Consider the following 22236-nt stretch of genomic DNA (forward strand, 5'->3'; position numbering starts at 1 on the left):
AACAGCTGCTTTTTTTTGTTTTTGGCTCCATACTGAGTCAAAACTATAAAGACGTGTGTGTGTGGAACAAATCAAACCAGCCTGCTTAAAACCAACAATCATGATTTTATATTATGTGCTGTTGCCATGTGTTTGAATGATTATGTAAGTAAACATAATTTCTGTGTGTAGGTTTTAGTTTTCTGTGATGTAATAAATATACACAGGCATTTTGAGTACCGGTTGCTTACATGAGCTCAACCACATTGTCATGGGAGCAGTAATTGATTCCATTCATTCAGCCATTAAATTATTCATTAATTATATCAAACCTCTTATTGCCCAATAAAATATGAAATAATGAATTCCCCCTGATGGTGCCCCCCCCTAACTACACTACACGTTTCATTTCCTGTGGACAACGTTAATGTTTTACTGTGAGGAAACGTTTTAATTCACTCTCTCAATCCAAAGAACTATAAAAGGTGAATGTAAAACCATGTAAGATAATTATGCACTCCATAAAGCTCCTCACCTGTGACGTCACACTTGAACTTTCCTTGGACAATAACCTGCACACTGGAAATATATTGCACCTTTCTTTCTAGTTGCTGGTTAATTCTATATTTGTTTATATTTATTCTTGCACTAACACACCTCAGATCATTTCTTCTGGGTGGAAACGTATAAACCTTCATGGCCATTAACCCCGACTCTGGTGTAATTCTTCACATGCACAGGAGGGGGCGCACTGAGTGAAAAGTGCGCGCAATCACAAACACAAGCTTTTGTCTCCGCCCCCTCTGACGCAGTGAAGACGTCCCCTCAGTTTTTTTATGAATTAAGGGATTCATTATATTTACTCTAAAACTAGTTATTATCACACATTACACATTTCTGTGTATTTTGGTGATAGTCTCATTTTTATTGAAATTATCCGCTTGTGTCCGTTTTCCGCAGGAGGTCAGAGGTCACAAACAAAATGGCGGACCGCGGCGGAGCGGCGCTCACTTGTCCTGCAGCAGCCGAACACAGAGCGGATATATGACCGGTGCTGCCGCTGCAGTCTCTCTGCGGACCTGTTCTCCTGTATAACACCCACTGCTAGTCATGGCCGACTTACACTGAAGATACGTCCACTGTGGCTGCAGCGAAACAAGTGAAACAAACCGAGGCTCATCACAGAGACACTACCCGAGCAGCGGCGCAGCGGCATGTTGCTACTGCATCACAACAAGTGAAGATGAACCGGAAGAAGGATAAAGGGTTTGAGAGCCCGCGACCTTTTAAATTATAAGTACTTTTTTCTTTATCTCCGTGTCTTTGTTAGCTTAGTGATGAATAGTTAGCAGCAGCGCAGCTAAGTTAATGCTAACGTAGCTTCCACGACTCTTCCAGACAGTTACAGTGGGATCGTGTCTCGGCTCAGTGAATGTGTAGTAAACAGTGTTTTCCGTTAACGTCACGTAACGACGCGGTGTTTCTGTTTCTGCTTCACGACCCATCAGATGGTGTGTATCAACAACATCAACTTCCAGAGGAAGTCTGTCATCGTGAGTACAACACGACACCACGTCTGCTGTGCATCACTGTGTTACTGTATGATCACTGTATTACACGCACAGCTAGTTTAATCATTTGTATTTGTTAGATTTGATGCTGATATGATGTCAGGAGGCTTGTTATCGTGTTACAGCTCCACAGAACTATATTAAACTAACTGCTGTGGAAAAAAGCCAACACACACACAGTTTTACAGTTGTGGGCACATTTTCAACAACTTCTTTCTTTTACTCTTCTCTTTTATTTTACTTGAAATTAGTTTTAAGCTGTTCTTTCTGATGTTAAATCGATTTCTTTTAATTTTGTCTTTGTTGTTTTCACACTTTTTATTGATTTTCTATTCAATCCCATCATACATGTGTTTGCAGCATATAATGGAGATGAAAGTAAATACAAATGTACAAAAGCATGAGACAGCTGCCTCAGTCAGGTAGTTACAGTTATAAAGATACCCTAAACATCCCAACCCAGTCCAAACCTCCCCAAGCTTCCCTATTATCCGATATCAAAATCTCCAAGTCAAAGTCTTTTGCCAGAATGACTGCGCTTGTTCATCACAGAGGAAGCAAATACCATATAGTGCCATGTAAAAAGGAAATAAATAATAATTATGATAATAATAATAATAGGAAGGAGTTGTTCAAGTTGTCTCTGTTCTTTTTATGTTTCTTTACAGAACCTGTTTATGAACTGTGCTTTATAAATACAATTGCTTTGCCTTTTTTCCCTTGCTTCCCTCAGGGCTATGTCGAGCTGACCATCTTCCCCACTGTGGTCAACCTGAACAGGATCAAGCTTAACAGTAAACAGTGCCGCATTTACAGAGTCCGGGTCAATGAACTTGAAGCCCCGTTTATTTACAATGACCCCACACTGGAGGTGTGCCACCATGAGTCCAAGCAGTGAGTACATCACTGTTTTATACGTATGAGTCCTCTGCTAACCAGGTTCATGTTCAGAAAATCATGTAGTTGTAATGGTAAGATATGGAGCAAGTATATTTACATTGTTATCACTTTCTATTTTAGTAGAAAAAGTATTTTTATCACTGTTATTGTTTACTTCAAGAGGCAAACACACTTTGTGAAAATACTTTGTATGTGTCTTCGTAGGAGGAACCTCAACTATTTCTCTAGTGCCTACACAGCAGCAGTGAGTGCTGTGGACCCTGATGCAGGACACGGGGAGCTGGTCATCAAAGTGCCCTCTGAACTCTGGAAACAAGGAGATGGTAAAATAAATATTTAGTCAAACGTCATCATTACAAAAGTCCAATTTGTAATTTTCTTGGAATGGATTGATGTGGCCACATGATGTACTTTTCCAAGTTTTCTATTGCTGAAATGAAACTATAAGATCATGACTGAACCACACATTTTCCTTTGTCACCTGTGTTCAGATTTGAAAGTTCTAAAGGTGTACATAGAATTCTCACTGGACCAGCCAAAAGGAGGTCTCCACTTTGTTGTTCCTGATGTGGAGGGCAGCATGGCAGAGAGAGGAGCTCATGTGTTTTCGTTTGGATACCAGAACTCCACCAGGTATCAGAAAAAGTTTTTATAATTACCCTATTTTATAGGCAAGGGTTAAAATGAAATACTTTGTTTTTGGTAACTGCTCATACATGGAAAATTGGAGCTTTGGACTGATTCTGTCCCTGAGCCAAAAAGATGAAAAAATTGGTCCAAGATTTTGAAATACCAGTTTTATTTAGACTCACGCCTAGAGCTGGCTATAAAGGGACACTATTAAAGCTCACAGTCACATTAATCATTGAATTTATTTCTGTTTTCAGCCTGTCCCTAAAGCTCATATAAATATCTTGTACCCTAGATTCTGGTTCCCCTGCGTGGACTCATACTCAGAGCTCTGTACGTGGAAGCTTGAGTTCACTGTTGATGCTTCCATGGTGGCAGTGTCCTGTGGTGATCTGGTGGAGACCATCTACACCCATGACATGAGGAAGAAGACATTTCACTATGTCCTCCCCATTCCTACAGCCTCCCCTAACATCTCCCTGGCTGTGGGGCCCTTTGAAATCCTTGTAGACCCCTACATGCACGAGGTGGGTTTTTAGTGACCAGTGCTGCTTTTAAATAATGATGTTGCTGTGTAGTTAAGAAATAGAAAATTAACTCATTTATTCAGTTTTGACATCTATACAGTATGTATTACTATTTATTAAAAAAAAAAAATATGAAGATTTTGTATTTTTTTTATGACATGAAATGGTTAACACAGTGTCTCGTAAACTTATTTCGCCAGTAATTTCACTAACACTAACTCATATCATGCAGTCTCCTTTTAGTGAACTGAGAACACACCTATATACACACACACACACTCATCATATTTTAAAAACAAGGGCTTTGTTGCTTTCGAATGCCTTATATATGATTGTGAAATCAGAATCAAGGTTTGAGACACATGTAAGAGGAAAGTGTCAACCATTATTCACTGGGACCACAGATTAACAACACTTCAAATTACAGCCATTTGTAAAACATTATGAGACACACTGACTTACTGCAGGTCAGTTATAATATAGTAATATTTACTACATTTAAACACAAGGTGGCAGTATTGACTTTAAGATGTCCCATTCAAAAGCATAAGAAAGCATAATCACATAATCTAACATTTGGTGACAAACAATACCAATAATCCAACATTGTACATATTGTATAAAGGCAAATCGTGTGTGTGTGTGTATGTGTTAGTCCAGACAACAATAGTGTGGATCATGTATCTGGAATGAAATTGTGATGTTTCAGTATTACAGTATGTGTAGATGTGAAGCAGGTTGTAATATTTCTCTGAAGAAACAAAGTAGATATGTCACAGCAGGTGTTACTTGTTGATTATTCCTGTGTCATGGTTGTGATGGATCTGTAATAATGCTCCTTAGATCTCTAAGAATACAAATTCAATTTATACAAAAATCTATTTAAATTGAATGTAGTGTACTGCACCCCTTACATAGTCTATTATGGTAGCAAAAGCCATAATGAAATATCAAGGAAACATTGAATATTCTTTTATTGCCTTTAACTTAATATTTTCTGTATTTTTCAAACTCTGGATAAAGAGCAAAATGTTACAGTTCTAACGTGAAGCCCATAATCATAATGGCATTGTTATCAATGATGCTCCTGTTACGTTTCAGGTGACCCACTTCTGTCTGCCGCAGCTGTTGCCACTGCTCAAACACTCTATGTCTTACCTGCATGAGATTTTTGAGTTCTATGAAGAGATCCTGACGTGCCGTTACCCTTATTCCTGCTTCAAGACTGTGTTTGTGGATGAATCCTATGTGCAAGTGTCCTCTTATGCATCCATGAGCATCTTTAGGTAATTATGAAATAGTGTCGGAAATAGAGTTCACCCGCTTCTCTGTTCATTTAGGTTATGATAGAACTGGTAGATTTCTGAAAACATTATTTTATGGTGCATCAATTAACACCCTTAGAAACTTGGAGTTTATTTGTTAAGAATGATTTTCAGGAGATTGTCTTGGATGCAGATTATAGTAATATTGTATTCACCTCCACTTCACTCTGCCTCCGTCTTTCAGTACCAACCTGCTTCACAGTGCTATGATCATAGACCAGACCCCACAGACCCGTCGCTGTCTGGCCCAGGCCTTGGCTCAGCAGTTCTTTGGTTGTTTCATCTCCAGGATGTCATGGTGAGATTTAACTTTTTACTGTGTAGCAAAGCTACACTTGAGAGTAAACTAAGCTTGTGCTTAGGGAATGACTTTTTTCCAATTTTAAGGAGACAAGCTAAATGCATCTACACTCAGATTTCTAAAACAGAGACCAGAGTCTTGTCCTCAAAGTCAGAATTGTGTTAAGAGTCTCCAACGTTTGAAGGCTGCATTGTCATTGGTCATTAGTGCATAGAGGATTTACTTTATTCAAGAGCTTGGTCTTTCAGTTTGAGAATAAACCTCAAATATACCCTGTTTTTCTGTGCTCCCACTTCACCTTTTCTCCTCGAACTCATGCTGCTACTGTAATTAGTCCTGCTCTCAAACTGAAAACCCTGTATTGCATTTTCAGTAAAAAGTATGTATTTCTTTGTCTGCCAGGATCTAAACTGAAGTAAATCAAGAACAAAGCAAGTCAACTTTATTTATTGTGATTTTAATTGTGCTTTACATTGAACAAGTCCCTGCACAGTGGAAATGTAATAACAATAATAACAAAGCAGCATACAGTATGGAAACATGCCCATAATACAATCACACACAATGTAATTGTCCCCTCTCCCCCCCACAAACACACACACGCGCGTGCACACACACACACACACGTGCACACACACACACACACACACACACACACACACACACACACACACACACTCACATTGTTTATAGGCTTAAGAAAACAGGATGGTTTGGCTTTAAATTCCACGAGGCAGGTTCACAGTAACTAAAAGCACATTTACCAGCCCTTGATCTTATACTGGGTACAACTGAGAAGCCCTTGTCTGATGACTTGAGAGGTCTGATGGGGGGGAAGCCCAAGAGTTAATGTCCGAGAGAAAAGTACTTGTTTTTGTCTGGATTACAGATTAACGTCTTAATCTGCCTCTAGTCATTTTCATTGTTTAATATCAGGATCATGCATTTGTGAAACCAGGATCATCTAACCAGGGTTATCGACACTCCTTTTCTCTAGTCTTTACACATGTATGTATTTCATTCTTCATGTGACCCGCTGGGTGCAACGCCGTGAATGCCTTCTGGAAGTGAGTGCTGTTTGCCTCATTATTATGATTCATCACTTCTCCCCCTCTCTGTGACAGCAGGCCACCTTTGAATGTGGTAATTCAGAGCAGGTATGCTGTGAATCGTTTGAAGCACTCTGTGACTTTGACTGTCATGGGAAGAGGTGTTATGAGTTCAGCCATGGACGGACCACAGTAAGCGTCAGAGGCCGGGTTTTCAAGTAATGGAAAAGTGCTGTCATTATTGTTTGGAAGCATTCTCACATAATGTCCAGGCGGTCAGCCTTACTCTTCATTGTATTCATGCCTTTTTAAGACGTGTGGTATCATTTACCCTCAGACCTTTTCATATAATGCTGGTGATGAGAGATTTAGTACAGCACTAGGCTGTTTTGTCAGGAGTCACAAGATGAGCCAGCACTGGCACTGGCCTGAATGACTGTATTTACCACTATGATGGATCGCTGTGTTAGTACCTGGCAACTTGGCCAGTGTGGTTTCTACTGAGGAAACAATTCGGAGGGGCTTGCTCATGTTAAGAGAACATCAGTCAAACCTTCTCTGGTACTGTCGATATTATATTAATCGCTGATGAAAATAATAAAGAACTTGCATGTCCTTTCTTTCCCTCCGCTCATTCTCCATTCTGCCTCTCTCCTCTTTTATCCTGCCTGACCTCTAAACACGCATCAGATGTGGGACCTTGGTTTGCTTTTGTTGTTGAGCTGGCTGGTGTGTATGAAAAGACCTCAGGAAAGTCACAGATCTCTTTCATGTTAGCCAAGCTGGGTGCTGCCTGCTAGCAATTAATCAGAGTTGGGGTTAACTGGGGCCTGTAATTGAAAACAGGTTGCGCTCAGTAGCTTGACAGACGTATAAAGAAGAAGGCATAAGAAAAAGAGAAACTTTCAAATCTGTGAAACTGTTTTGAGGCATTGTGGATTTGAGATCTGGATTGTGTCTGTCTAATCAATGAAAAACAGGTTTTCTTCTCAATGAATGTCTGCTGATGTGAATATAAACCTGACTGTTGCATGTGAAGATTTTTTGTGTTCGATTATTATGTGTTGTAAAACATTTGGCAGTTTTTCAAGCCTGAAGATGGAGGCGTCTATTCAAGAAAGGTTCAGTTGGTCTTGAGGTCAAGGTCCAGAGGGAAATGAAATTAGGAGCTGCAGAATTCACAGTTCTTGAATAGTCGTCATAATATGATCCATAAACACTGGATGAAATGAAAATACATCTCTCCATAATGTTGATTATAGCTGATAGATGAAATCACCATCATTATATTAACCAGACCTGATTCAGTTCTGTGTAAAACCACCAAGGTTGAATCAGCATGTTGTCTCTTTTTTAACAAGCTAATAAAGCCTAGTTGGTACATTTATGAGAGGTTGTGATTGCCATGCCAAGCTCCTTCCAAACCATACCCTGAGGGTAAAATTCACCATTATACAGAGATGAAGCAACTGAAGTGTGGCCTGAAAAGCTTTACAGAGGTTTTCCATTGTGAAAGAGCCCAGGACAACGTCGGCTAAAGGATTGGACAGTTGAAAAAAAAAATGTAATTCAGTCTTGAATCTCAGTGTGATTTATTTTGGTCTGATTGGTTATTAGTTTCACATTCTGCTTGCTATAAATCTTGTGATGAACAAACTCTCTACAAAGAATGTCTGCAAGTCTAAAGTTCAGAATTAGGACAAACCAACAGTTTGAACCCTAACCCTGTTACTACAGTTCATTTGCCGCAATTCATTCTGGAAAAGAAATGTAATGAATTAAGTGATATTTAGTGTTTTGTGAACTTTGTGAGGAGTGACACTGCATGTTGTTGTTTCTGAAGGGCTGATGAGTGGGTGTTGAAGGGAATCTCAGGTTACATCTACGGCCTCTACCTGAAGAAAACCTTTGGAGTCAACGAGTATCGACACTGGATAAAAGAGGTAACGTTTCTCTCTATCAAATGTTTATCCACTGTTTATCCTGTCGTAGCCCTGACTCGCCCCCAGAACACTGAACAGACCTGAAACCTGCTCAACTGCTGCAGTGAGGGTTTTTTTGTATTTCCCTCACCGTCTCAAAATTAGTTTTAGTTTTGATGCCTCTGTGCTGCCGCTGTCCATCCGTCTCATTCCCGTGAATGCGATATCTCAAAAATGCCTTGAGGGAATTTCTCTGAATTCGATACAAATATTCACTTTGATTCAAAGATGAACTGATTAGATTTTGGTGGTCAAAAGGTGAAGGTCACATGACTATGTGTTGTTTTGAACATAATATATCTTGAGGCACAAACATTCACTTAGATTCAAGGATGAATTGAATTCGATGGTCAAACTTTAAGATCACTGTGACTTCATGAAGCATGTTTTTTGCCTTGTGAATACAATATTTCCAAAACACCTTGAGGGAATTCTTTCTCATTCTGTGAAAACATTCACTTGAACTTGGATGATGTTTTTCTTGAACATGATATCTTAAGATCAGCTTGAATGAATGTCTTCATGTTTGTTAAAAACATTCACTTGGACTCAAAAACGAACTGGTTAGAATTTGGTGCCAGGAGGTCAAAGGTCAATGTAACCATATATTTCTGTGATATAATTTATTATATATGTGGGTCTGTTATTTAAAGTCTGCTGATTACAACTCTGTTTAATGTATAAAATAAGGTTCACCCCAAGTTTTATAGACTATTTGGTCCTTGATGTTGTTAATATGCACTGTCCCAGTCAAATTAAATAAAGAAATATTATGTTTTAAATGGTACAAACAGGTAAACCCATTGGCTGGTTCCAGTCTGTATGTTCTCAACAGTACATTTTACAACTTTGACGAAAGATCACAGTTCAAATTCTGGATCCTTATTGTTGAAAAACATTTTATAGTTTAAATGAGTACTTGAGAAAATAATAGTCCGATTAATCGGTAATAAAATAATCATTGCATGAGATAAAATCTAAAGAAAAAATCTGTTTGATTAGTTTTATTTCTTACAAATCTTATTCTGTCACTAAACAGGAGCTGGACAGGATTGTGGACTATGAACTAAAGATGGGAGGCGTCCTGTTGCACCCAACCTTCAGTGGAGGCAAAGAGAAAGACAAGTAAAACATTTTTAATTTAAATCCCTACACATTGATTTGATGTTTGAAGTTAGGAAATAAGTAATTTTCTTGTTTCTCTCTTTAGTCCAACTCCACACCTTCACTTCTCCATCAAGCACCCCCACACATTGTCCTGGGAATACTACAAGATGTTCCAGTGTAAGGCCCACCTGGTGATGAGGTTGATAGAGAACAGGATCAGCATGGAGTTCATGTTGCAGGTCAGGCACAACTATTTTCTGTCTCTGTAATTGAAAATGTCAAAACCAGTTTAAGTTTACATTATAAGAAATGCTGCTTTAGTCTTTTATTTATTCTTCCTCTGTCCTGCCCTCCTTTAGGTTTTCAACAAGCTCCTGAGTTTGGCCAGTACGGCCTCATCCCAGAAGTATCAGAGTCACATGTGGAGCCAGATGCTTCTGTCTACTCACGCTTTCCTCAAATCCATCTCCAACGTCTCTGGCAAGGACATAGGCCCCCTGATCAAACAATGGGTGTATCCTTTTTTTTTAATACAGTTTTTAAATAATTTTAACCAAGTAGAAAATCAGAATGCAAGTTTTCACCATTTCATTTTTTCATAGAGATTTCATAATTTGCTGTATTATTAGTAGATGTAACTTCCTAGTATCTGTGCACCATCTTTAGCTGTAACCCTCGTTCACTCCAGTGGTTGTGATTGTCCCAACTGTTCTTGGTCGTCTGTATGCATCTTAACTCAACTGTCCAGTGACCAGAGTGCTGTGGTGAAATTCTTTGGAAGTTTTGCCTTTAACAGGAAGAGGAACGTGTTAGAGCTGGAGATCCGTCAGGACTATACATCATCTGGAACTCAGAAATATGTGGTGAGTCTGTTGTTTACCTTCCGAGTACGAATAAAGAAGTCAGCAATGTGGTGGACTCCATTTCTTAAATGTACAAGAAAAGCAACTGCAGTCTGTAGAAGTATATAAATGTCATTGCAGGGTCCTATCAAGGTGACAGTGCAGGAGCTGGATGGGTCCTTCAAACACACACTGCAGATAGAGGAAAACAGCCTCAAACATGACATCCCCTGCCACTCCAAGAGCAGACGGTACGTAACACAGCAAGACACAATTCTTCATTTAATCATGATTAGTGAATTCTATTACTTCATTATTTGATATTATGTATTATATAATCTGATCTGAATGTAAAATCTATCCGTCCTGGGAGAGTGATCCCTCACACGAGACTCTCTAAGGTCTCTTTGTTTCTTTTATCTGTTAGAGGATTTTCAGGGGGGTCATTTTTCATCCATTCTGTCCAATATAAGGCTGTCAGTCATTGTCTTCTTCTTGTGTCTATTATTAAAATGAATGTCAACATGTTTTTTTGTATTTGTAGTTGTCCCATATTAGTGTTAAGTTTTTGATTGATAGTTTTGTGTGCATCTCTTCCCAGAAACAAGAAAAAGAAGATCCCTCTGATGAATGGAGAGGAGGTTGACATGGATTTGTCAGCTATGGAGTAAGACATTGCTGCTGTCACTGTTTGCTTCCTGTAATACAGTTCTAAATTCCACTTGACTACATTCACTCGATCAATATCATACACCTGTATTTCTGGGAACCAGTGTCCATGGGTCAGTTGAATTGAAGTACCTGACATTTCTCCTAATGTGTCCCTGTCTCTTTGTTTCTCTGCAGCGCCGACTCTCCTCTCCTCTGGATCCGGATTGACCCAGACATGTCCATTCTGCGGAAGGTGGAGTTTGAGCAGGCTGACTTCATGTGGCAGTATCAGCTGCGCTATGAGAGGGATGTAGTTGCACAGGTGGGCTATTGGTAGGGCAGTTTTGTTTGACGATGTAGCAGTTTCTCATTTGTATCCAACTTTCACTGACACAGGTCAAGCCAATTCTATTAACATTTCATGCAGTGCATTCCCCTGCTCTTTTCATGTGCTGGTTGCAGTTACATGTTTTTACCTTAAGATGTATGAGTGTGTCTGCTATCACAGCCATGATTAGACATGTTAGAGTTGGAATTCTTTTCACATTTAGAATATTGTGTGTCCTTTCTCTCTGCTAGGAGGAATCTATCTCAGCGCTGGAAAAGTTCCCAACTCCTGCCTCCAGATTGGCGTTGACTGACATCTTAGAGCAAGAACAGTGTTTCTACAAAGTTCGCATGCAGGCCTGCTTCTGTTTGGCCAGGGTATGTGTCTATGCACATGGGATTTGTTTTGTTTGTGTTTGTATTTTAGAAGCAATGGAGCATTGATTTTTCTTTTTTTGTTACAAAACAAAGCCTCTGGGTAGCTGGTGGCATAGCTAAGGTTAAACATTCTTGAATGAATATGTGAGACTACAGGTTGCACACCTATGACCCACAATCATTTTACAACACACATTTGTGGAGAACTCAGGTCAGAACGTCCAAATGAGGTCCAAAACAGGCCAGACATCATCTTGGCCTGTTAAGACTTTTCTCTAAGACCTTAAAAATTAATATGCTTCATTTTAATATTGTTTGCTGATTTGTGTAATGTAAAATTCATACAGCTCCTCTTGACCTGTGGTTGCAATGGTTATTAGTGCACATAGAAACATAGCACATAGCTCTTCTGTTGTGTTGTTTATATATGTCACATCATGGCCTATCAATAGGTCTCATCAATTGTGTCAGTAGGGTTGGGTGATTTGATACATTGTCTATGGGCTGCTCAAACTGAGTTAAAAATCTTTTGCCATACAACACATTTCAGAAAGATGGCAAATTACTTAACTAGGTTCTTCAGCTTGCCAGCTGTGCCCATTTAAAAGCCCAAACTATCCCCAATAGGTGATTTTGTATTCTTTTTTGCAACAAGCTCCTTCATGCATTTGCTGATTCGGAAGTGTGCGCCACACACACGCCTGCGTAAATATATCATTAATAACAGTATATATTGTATAGACGTGGGCTTGGCAAAGGGGCAGTAAGAGTGGAGGGATGTGTGGAGTAATGTGCATGGATTAGTTGAATAGTAGAGATAAAAGGAGAGTGTTTAGGGTTATGTGATGAATGAAGGTTTAAGAGGTCGTTATGAATGACTCATAGTGAGTGTAATGAAAACGAGAGACACAAAGTTGTTCAGTTTGTAGCAAGGAACCAAAACTAGAGTGTCAACTCTCTTTTGAACTTGTGTCCAAATTTGAGACATAACTTCTTTTCATGCCTAATTATAGAAGTCAGTTAGATTTTCTTTTTGTACTTTTGTAAAAATAATTTTTTTTTACAAAACCCTTGTGCAAACAATATTGTGAAAAGAGCTACAGTATGAGAACAACATATAACTTCCAAGCTTACGGGGCCACCCACCAGTTTAACCCTCGCTGCACTTAAGCTCATTGCCTGAATAATCCTATTCTATGGCTACAGGAAATTCTCCATTCTCTGGATTTGGTCTGTTCCAACTTTAACCCCACTGGATTTCCGCCATTCGAGTTCCACCTGAACCAATATTTTCACAACATGATAAACTGAGTGGAGGCTGAAATGGCAGCACTTCACTTCTTTCATTATGTTGCCATGTTGGCCTTTGGTATATACTCTACTACTACACACACACACATTCACTCACACACTCTTAACGTGCACATAAACACATGCACTCGCAGACTTGCATACCCACACTGACCACAAAGTGCGGTGTGACTGACGTTAACTCTCGGATGGATTTGGCTGCATTATGATCGGTTGGGATGGCATTTACTTGCTTGTTTTTGGTAGAAAATGTGGGAAGTAATAAGGAACAGCCTGGGGCTGAAAATCAGGGGGGAAAACACATAAAAACTGACAAATGCATGCACATGACACAAAAAATACAGACCTGTTTTGAATGTCCGCATGCACATTTACAGGAACATTCTTGCATCCACACATACAGGAACATTCTGGTGTTCATTCCTCCCTTTATTTATCCAACCAAATGACAACATCCTGTGTCAGTGACCCCTAGCCCTTTATTACCACATTAACATAAATTCCCTAATATCCTGTTGGAACTCAAAGACCACTGGAGCCGCTGGTCTTCATACCTGTGGAAATCTCATGATCTACTCATGTTTACGTTGTAGTTCCGTTCTTACCACAAAATTAACAGACAGAAAGGACATTGTTATAACAATTCCAACTATTCTAATTCTAATCCCAGCAATTGTTTATTCTACATTTGTTTGCCACATAATTTTCAAAATTTTCAGTGTATATATCAATTTTGTACTTGTGTGTTGGAGAAATCTTGAAACCAGTCTTCATATTTTACTGTAATTACTGCGACTAAGTACAGTTAACAGATGATGAGGTCCTTGAACATATCTCGACCTGTTGCTGCTGATCAGCAGCCTTTGACACAGTTACCAGCCCATCCTGCTATTAAAGGACTTTCTTGGTTAGGATCCTATCTAACTGGACGTTCCTTCAACGTCTCCTGGTGTGGACCGAAGTTCTTATCCCATCAAATCCCCACAGGGTTCCCCCAATACAAACAATTTGCAATGTAAAGGCCATGGGTTTCTCTCGCCTTCACTGTGGCAATGCCCTTTTGGTGAGCCTCCATTCATTTGCAGTGAAACCCTTACAGATGGTCCAGAATATGGTGGCACCTCTGGTCACAGGTCACTCTGCTGCGCATCAACGTCCCTATCTATTTTATATAGATAGTAATATCTTTCAAGAGCACCTTCTCTCCCAACACTTCACCCCAACGAGAACTTTGTGGTGCACTTCTTTATCTGATCTCCTGAAGTTAATCTTGTTTAACAGATTTAGTGTTCGTGTTTTGTTACTGAATTCAAGCTCTTCTTCTGTTCTGGTGCTTTAGTGTTGGTCTCCAGTATTACTTTGGCATCTGCCAAATGACTAAATGTAGTAAATATAACTAAACAAAGTAATTGACTGTAAAATTGTGTTAATCCATTTTCATTTGTGCATGTGATCTTTGCAGATAGCCAATTCTATGGTGAGCACATGGCAGGGCCCACCAGCTATGAAGTCCCTGTTCACCAGAATGTTCTGCTGTAAGAGTTGCCCCAACATTGTCAAGACCAACAACTTCATCAACTTCCAGAGCTACTTCCTCCAAAAGGTTCATCAAACAATGCGCTCAATGGCACACACAACAAAACTTACTCTTACTGTAGAACCAAACTTGTACCGTTGTCTGATTGAACTTATCACAGATGAATGTATCACTACTAGAACTGCTGATAATGTTGACTGATAAGAAACCAGAACACCAGGAAATGGAATTTGAATTCATTTTAACAATGCAAATGATTGTCCAGGCGGCTTTTCGAATGCAATGTCATCTCATGATTGCTGTTCCATCTTTGTTTTCCATGTCAGACGATGCCTGTTGCCATGGCGCTACTCAGAGATGTTCAGAACCTCTGTCCCAAAGATGTCCTCAACTTTATACTTGACCTCATCAAGTATAATGACAACAGAAAAAACAAAGTAAATACACACGTACTCACTTTCTTTAAGAGTAACTCTTAAAGACCTAACATCAGACAAATAAATGCTGTATTTTTAAGGATTTAATTACAAGATGTTATTTTACACACAAAGAGGGATTTTAATTTTAATTTCTACTTTTTCTCTTTCCTCCTTCCTGTCTTACCCATCTATAGTTTTCAGATAACTACTATCGCGCAGAGTTGATTGAAGCACTGACCAACTCTCTGACCCCAGCCATCAGCATCAACAATGAGGTGCGGACAGTGGACAATTTAAATGCTGACGTCCGTCTCATCTTGGAGGAGATCACCCGATTCCTTAATATGGAAAAGCTGCTTCCCAGCTTCAGGAACACCATCACTGTCAGGTACAAAGATGTACTCCTGGATACTGTAGGGCTCAACCAATAGATTCTTTTTCAGTGTTTGTACCGAATATTAGTATTCAAAGCGGCTGATAACCAGTATGTAGAACCACATTTCTGTACTTGCTGTTAAAAAAAATTAAAATCTTGATGTCAAAATTCAGAATAATCCAAACTCTAACACAAAACTACTGCTACATGGAGAATATGCTTCATTTTAACCAACATCCTTGTCTCTCCAGTTGTCTGAAAGCAATTCGTGAGCTTCAGAAGAACGGTCATATTCCCAGCGACCCATCACTGTTCAAGTCCTACGCTGAGTATGGACATTTTGTAGATGTACGCATCGCTGCCTTGGAGGCTCTGGTGGACTATACAAGAGGTACGACATTTAAAGTGTGCGTGATGCTCTTACTAGTGGTATAAATAAAGTAGTATTAAACATGATAAGTTTGTGCAGGCTAGTTAAGCTGGATTGGTTGTTGTGCATGTACAGTATGATAAGATACACTTCCTGCTCTGTTTTTTTTGTAAAATAGATGTATGTGTGGCTGCAACAGCAAGTTGGTGCTGACTGAATGAGTAATACATTACTGCTAAACCATGTGTTACTTTACTCATTGGTTGTCAAAACAAGCCAAATACCTTTTTTAGCTATATACACGACGGATATGTGGTTTTATTTTCTGTTGTGCTTTTCAGATGTTTTACATAGTGACATCTTGTTCTCACTTGTGCACATGATATGTATTCTTTTTTATTTATTAACAGTGGAAAGAAGTGCAGCAGACCTGCAGTGGCTGCTCACCATGGTCCAGAACGACCCAACTCATTATGTCAGGTCAGCACTGAGCACACCTGCACACTTTGAACACAGTCATGCTGTACATTACATGCACGGTGCAGTACTTTACATTAGCCTCAAGTTTTATTTCTTGTCTTGTACATTATTGTATCTCATCTTGTCCATACTGACTTTAAACCATTATCTATTTTGTGTTGTTAATCTGATTGCTTGAGGGAAAAAGTTACACTTATGGGTTGAAATTTATGATAAATATAACTCGCACACATGCTCCTAAATAAATTTAGCAGTCTAACTGAATGGGTGCTGTTAAACTACGCCTGTGGGTCATGTTAAATTCGATGTATTGTTGTAACGAAAAGAGCCAGTGTGTGGATTTTCATTTCCTTGCTTGTCTGTATTTGTTGTTTGTTGTCCAATCAGACATAAGATCCTGGGCATGCTCAGTAAGAATCCACCTTTCACAAAGACATCAGAATCCACTCTGTGCAATGAAGCACTGGTTGACCAACTGTGGAAGCTCATGAACTCAGGTGAACACACACACACACACACACACACACGCACACACACACACAGAGAGAACTGCCCCCTTTATAAAATTCCAGATTTAAATTGATAACACACAGGCCTGAACAGAAATTAATTAATAAACTTCTATCATTCTGGGATTAGGGTTAGTATCAGTCTGTTATGAGGAGCTTTTGACTAAATGTGACCCAAACATTTGAAAATATTTTGTCATTGTGGATTATGAATGAATAAAATGAATGACACAGCTAGATGTGGTGAACGTGTGGTATCAAAAACAAATGCAGGACTTGGTAATAATATTCAGATTAGAATTTGATCATGTAGGTCACTGTACATTTACATTTATGGCCATAAATAAGAATTAATATGCTTACTATGAAAAATACAGGTATTTGCTCTTATTAAAGTCTTCACTACATCTATTAGGACCAACATGAATGTAAACTGTAGCTTGTCTTGTTAGCAGAGGCAGTGAATCCAGTTCTGGTTCATTATGAAACCGAGGCAGGCCACTGCATGAAAGGGAAAAGCTGCCGTCATAACACACTATGGAGAGAGATCATATTATCTTTCTTTGAAATACATTAATTGAGTTTCTCTTTACACGTTTGAATGGACAGATTTCTATCAGACATTTAAACCTTCTACTGTTGCCGCACTCGCTGACACGTTCTCTGTAATCAGAACAACTGCACCTAACAATCCTTTTGATTATGGCTTATCAATATCTTCATTGAACATTTAGTTCTTCATTAGCTGAGGGCATGGTTCAGATGAAATATTTTCCCCCCTGACTTTTATTTCTTCCAGTCCTGAATGTAAAAGGTGAAGGTCTAGTTTTTGGATCAGTACCATATACGCACATGGTTCTGCCCTCTATTGTGTATTCAGGTTTCATTTCATTATTCTCTTCCAGGGGGTCCTACGTGTCTTTCGGCTAGCTAGCCAGGCCATAGCGGTTCAATCTGCCAATCTAAATACACACAACCTCACAACCCAAATACAAGTACAGTGTATGTCCACAATTCCATATTCCTTAAGATCATTTGACTCTTTCTGCAACATGTTATTTAATTTATTGACTTAAATATTGAAGAATGATCATAAACATGGATGATAATTATTTCCAGTGAACCTTTGTTTGTCGGTCAGACAGTGTGGGGTGCTGTGGTCCAACCCGACTCTGCTGCCAGTTCAAATACACAGTGACCAGAATGCAGGGACCTTGAATACTATGTCGGTTGTTTTATTCTTCACCCCCCCCCCAAAAGCCCACAGGCCTCCCATGTGTCAAACCCCACACTCACGCAGGATGATGTTTCACTGGCTGAAGGTCAGTTCTATAAGAACACAAACTGAGTGCTTTCTGCTGCCGTTAGAGTAAATTATATCAGTCCTCTTCCAAAGCCACAGTCCACCCCCCATGTTCGGCGCCGGGCCTTTGGATCATTAGCTTCAGCCATATTTGATGTTTAATTCAGTCAAACTCTCAACACACTGCTGCTCAAATGATCCATATAATGAAGCGTTTTGTAGCGCTCATGCCACCGAGAGCTAATTATCTGGTGTTTAGTTTTGCTCATATTGTCTCTGTGGAGATGTTGAATAAAAAGGCAGAGCTTATTTCAGCTCCGGATTAATGTGAATTCTGAAAATCTGTTCCCTCCATCTCTCTATGTAGCTTCCTTCAAGTTTCCTGCTTTCCTTTCTACTCCTCTCTCCTGTCATTTGACAGGAGAGATGCATCACCGATCGTTGGCTTTAACTGAACCAGTTGCAGTGACATGGCCACTATCTTAGTTCTACAGGACTTTCTCATCAGTCATTTCTTTCTTTTTCTCAGGTACCTCACATGACTGGCGGCTACGCTGCGACGCAGTGAACCTCTACTACTCATTGTTCGGTCTTACCCGTCCTTCGTGTCTGCCGCTGCCAGAATTGGGCCTCGTGCTCAACCTGAAGGAGAAGAAAGCTGTGCTCAACCCAACCATCAAGCCTGAGCTGGCGGTCAGTGGTGGTATGGACACACCTGCCAGTATAGGTATCCATGGAGTCGGCATGAGTTACACAGCTGTAAGTGGTTCAATTCTTTTCCTTTTTATTTGTACAGCAACTAAGCACAACATACATTTTCTCAAGGAACTTTCCACACTTAGGTTAAGACCGTAAAATATTATAGAGAAACCCAATAGTTTCTACAAGAAGTAGCAACAAGAAAAAAACTCTCTAACTCAACCAGTTGGGGTGATTGCAGAAAAATGGAGGAGGGTGGCTGGAAAAGAGGGGAGAGAAGATGGTGTAGTTGTGTAGGATCATTCAGGCTATTGAAATGCATAAACTTTGCTATATACATAAGTTTGCGTCTTGTGTCCAATGGTCATATGATGTGCATTTGATGATTTCTGATCTGGAGCTAAAAGACAGGTCTGAACTGAGATCTTTGTTTTAAAAGTTAGTGTGGACATTGCAGAAATTGTCGAGACAGTTATCTCAGTGTTAATAGAATGTTCATTTTTGACTGTAAATTGTGTGGTTTCAGCAAAGCTACACATTTGTTAGAGACTCACAACGTCACACAACATGGAGTTTGACTGGTTCCTCTGCCAGTGCTGATGTAATCAGTGAGCTACTTGGTGGTCTCTATAAGTAATGCCACGTTGTAATTTCAAGATGGCAGCTACTTCATAAAAGCTGTTGTCTTTGGTAGGATCTCTGTAATTACGGCCACCACAGTATAGTGTAGCCAGCACTGATTAGATACACACAATCTTTGGTGGCCCTGAGAACTAGAAAAACACATGTAGAAATACTGCAAAAACTTACAACACATTGCAAATACACACAACACAACCAAATAGACCAGTGTGTTGCAAATACACATATTTTCATAACTTGCTTGTGTTTTGTCTATGTGCATGTGTTGCAGTGTGTTGAGCTCTCATCAAGAATCACTGTGATTGACACACAGGTTGTTTTGCCTGTGACACCTGATTCAATTCTTACATGGAGTATATAGTATATATATAGAATTCCATTTATAGATGATGGATTTCATATGAACTATTTCCAATGTGTTGCAGACTCACATTATTTATATACCACTATTGTAAAGAAAAAGAATAAAGCCATATTACCACACGTTTATGTTTTCACATTTGTGATCGGCAGGTTGACGATGAGCCAGATCCTATTTCACTGGGGGTGTGTGGCGTGGGTCAGCCACCTTTAGGCCTGAAGAGGAAGGCTGAGACCCCGCTGGGCTCCCCTCCAGAGCCAGGACAGATACTGCAGCAGCCGGAGGACGAAGGCAGAGGGGGGCGCTACAAGATCAGGGTAAAGCATCTTTCACTTCTCTTTGTGTTTGTTATCCACAAAGAAATGATCCCGTTTTGTCATGTATGCCTTTATTATACTATAATATACAAGTGGTTCTCGTACGGTATTAATACGTAGTTCTGCTCTGCTGTAGTTTAACACCATGGAAGATGAAGATATCGATATGGAGACTGTTCATGATAGTCAGGCCTTCATCCACCAACATCTTAATCTGATGGAAAGACCCTCTACACCAGGTAACACACACACACACACACACACACACACACACACACACACACACACACACACACACACACACACACACACACACACACATAATGTTTAAAATAAAGACCAAGTAAACACAACACGACTTAGACCTTCCCGTGCTCTTTCTCTTTTCAGGTAAAGAGCCGCTCTCAGTCGAACAGTCCATGCTCTCCATGCCCGCCACGCCAGTGCCCTCCTTCACCAAAGACACCACCTCCTCTTCGTCTAAACACGTCAGCGAGCACAGCCACCACCATCACCACCACCACCACGAGCACAAGAAGAAGAAGAAAAAGCACAAGCACAAGCACAAACACAAGCATAAGCACGAAAGCAAGGACAAGGAACGAGAGAGGGACAACTCTCACGCCTACAGCAACAGCCCAGCCAGCGGCAGATCCCTGCGCTCACCATCTCTGTCCGACTAAACATCTGTAGAGAAACGATGTTCAGGGTACACCCATCGCCTGCTTGCGTCATGAGAACAGTGACACAAAATGGAGACAAAGGAAGTTCAGTTGAACTAAATATTCATTACTCAGTATAACATGAATCAGGAAGAATCATTCTGACAAAATGTTGAAGAAAAAAATGAGGTTCAAGTGTAGTTATAAATGGAAAGAAGCAGCAGTTGTGCATGTTGACTCCAAAGAGGAAAGGTTAGTGCAGTGTCATCAAGGTGAACCTTGTTTCCTCACAAACACACAGACACACACAGACACACACACACTGCCTGCTGGAGTGGGTGGACTTTACTCTGCTGGACACAGCCGTCTGGCTGGGGCATGCAACCACATTCACCTTTTTCCACCAGCAGTCAAATACAGACTTATCCCACCTCATACAGCCGTCCCTGCTGCATGGACACCACTCTGGTCTGCCTCATCCCCACAGCTGAATCCCAGCATTCAGTGCGTGGCTTCTGAGGGGAAACCAGGTTGTTGGCGGTGAAGATTTTACCATCCTGCCTCGTCTGAGCCTCGATTGTCTCAACATCCTGCAAAGGACATTTCATCGCCTGTTCACAGATGAAAATTCAACAAAAACAACAAATTTTACTGTACTGTACAATTAAAACTCAAGTTATACTAGTGTTTTTTAATACTTTTTGTTTCCCAACTGCCGTCATTGTTAAAGGTGTTTTTATACAACTGAAAGTTTTGACTAGATTGAATCCAGCTCCACGAAAGCATTTACTCTGGGTTTAATCTGGCACTGTTTCCTGAGGTTGATGATGTGGTTTTAAAGAACATGCAAAATTCATCATTGTGATAACCAGACTGGTGTTGTTCGTGTAACTCATATGTTCCAACAAATGTTTTTTTATTAAATCAGTCATCTTGTTTTTTCTAAATAAGAAAAATAAAATCTTAGCAATTATATAAACATTCTTGACTCTGGTTAATTAGTCCTGTCAGCGTTTATTCCTTTATTGTAATGTGAACTTCCCAGTTAGTACTTGTATAAGTAGATATGAGTTCGATTCAGTTTGTTCTTAATAACTTCTAGAAAGTCCTGAGACGATCTTTTAGATGGATCTCCGCTGTAGATCAAAAAGTGCAAATGACAGAAACATGAAGGGAAGAGAATCAAAGGATCCACGGGAAATGAAGGATTGAAACGTCGACCTCATATCTTTTACATTATCTGTTCATTTGTTCATTTGCCTTTAAATAAATTGGATGGAGTCATCAGTTTTTACATCTGTTCTAATTCTCATTTTGTGTTTTGTTGGATTAGAAAGATCACAGTCGGTGTCTCAGCTTTAGAAATACCACACTACTGCTACAGTGTGTCGCAATGAAAAGCCACAGCAGCAGCAGCAGCTGCCATACACAGTGGCCTGATGTATCTCAACATCGCCTGCAGAGATAAAGATGTGTCTTGAGTCTATAGGAGAAAACACATCTACCCAAACCCCTGTTTCTCCACTCGTTTCAATGGTTTGTCCTTCAGTTTATCATCCGTCTGTTGGTGTGTCCTTTTGTGAAGCTACATATTAAAACCTGGGCAGCGTTCTGAGTGATCGGATCTCAAGCCGCATTTAGGACAAATTTGTTTCCATTCAGACCTGTACTTACTGGTGAC

The 22236-nt window shown here is 39.9% G+C and overlaps 1 protein-coding gene across 1 annotated transcript; it reads left to right on the forward strand.

Annotated features, from left to right (window-relative positions):
* Positions 1-863: 863 nt before the first annotated feature.
* taf2 (TAF2 RNA polymerase II, TATA box binding protein (TBP)-associated factor) lies at positions 864-21536 on the forward strand. The gene is made up of 27 exons (XM_020091350.2): positions 864-1272; positions 1478-1532; positions 2284-2444; positions 2655-2773; positions 2942-3083; positions 3376-3607; positions 4709-4893; positions 5117-5230; positions 8126-8225; positions 9304-9389; positions 9475-9610; positions 9731-9885; positions 10120-10234; positions 10355-10464; positions 10815-10880; positions 11060-11186; positions 11444-11569; positions 14343-14483; positions 14744-14854; positions 15031-15224; positions 15464-15603; positions 15993-16062; positions 16450-16559; positions 18404-18633; positions 19729-19893; positions 20030-20132; positions 20284-21536. The coding sequence occupies exons 1-27, from the start codon at positions 1223-1225 to the stop codon at positions 20574-20576; spliced, it is 3636 nt and encodes a 1211-aa protein (XP_019946909.1). The 5' UTR covers positions 864-1222; the 3' UTR covers positions 20577-21536.
* The last annotated feature ends 700 nt before the right edge of the window (positions 21537-22236 follow it).

The sequence above is a fragment of the Paralichthys olivaceus genome, chromosome 13 (genome assembly GCF_024713975.1).
Source record: "Paralichthys olivaceus isolate ysfri-2021 chromosome 13, ASM2471397v2, whole genome shotgun sequence".
NCBI lineage: Eukaryota > Metazoa > Chordata > Actinopteri > Pleuronectiformes > Paralichthyidae > Paralichthys > Paralichthys olivaceus.

What these genes read in the sequence shown, in the direction of transcription:
- taf2 (XM_020091350.2), top strand. Translation starts at nt 1,223, where the DNA reads ATGAACCGGAAGAAGGATAAAGGGTTTGAGAGCCCGCGACCTTTTAAA. An exon ending in TAGACCCCTACATGCACGAG is followed by an intron (nt 3,608 to 4,708) that starts GTGGGTTTTTAG and finishes GTTACGTTTCAG; the next exon opens with GTGACCCACTTCTGTCTGCC. An exon ending in GCATGGAGTTCATGTTGCAG is followed by an intron (nt 9,611 to 9,730) that starts GTCAGGCACAAC and finishes GCCCTCCTTTAG; the next exon opens with GTTTTCAACAAGCTCCTGAG.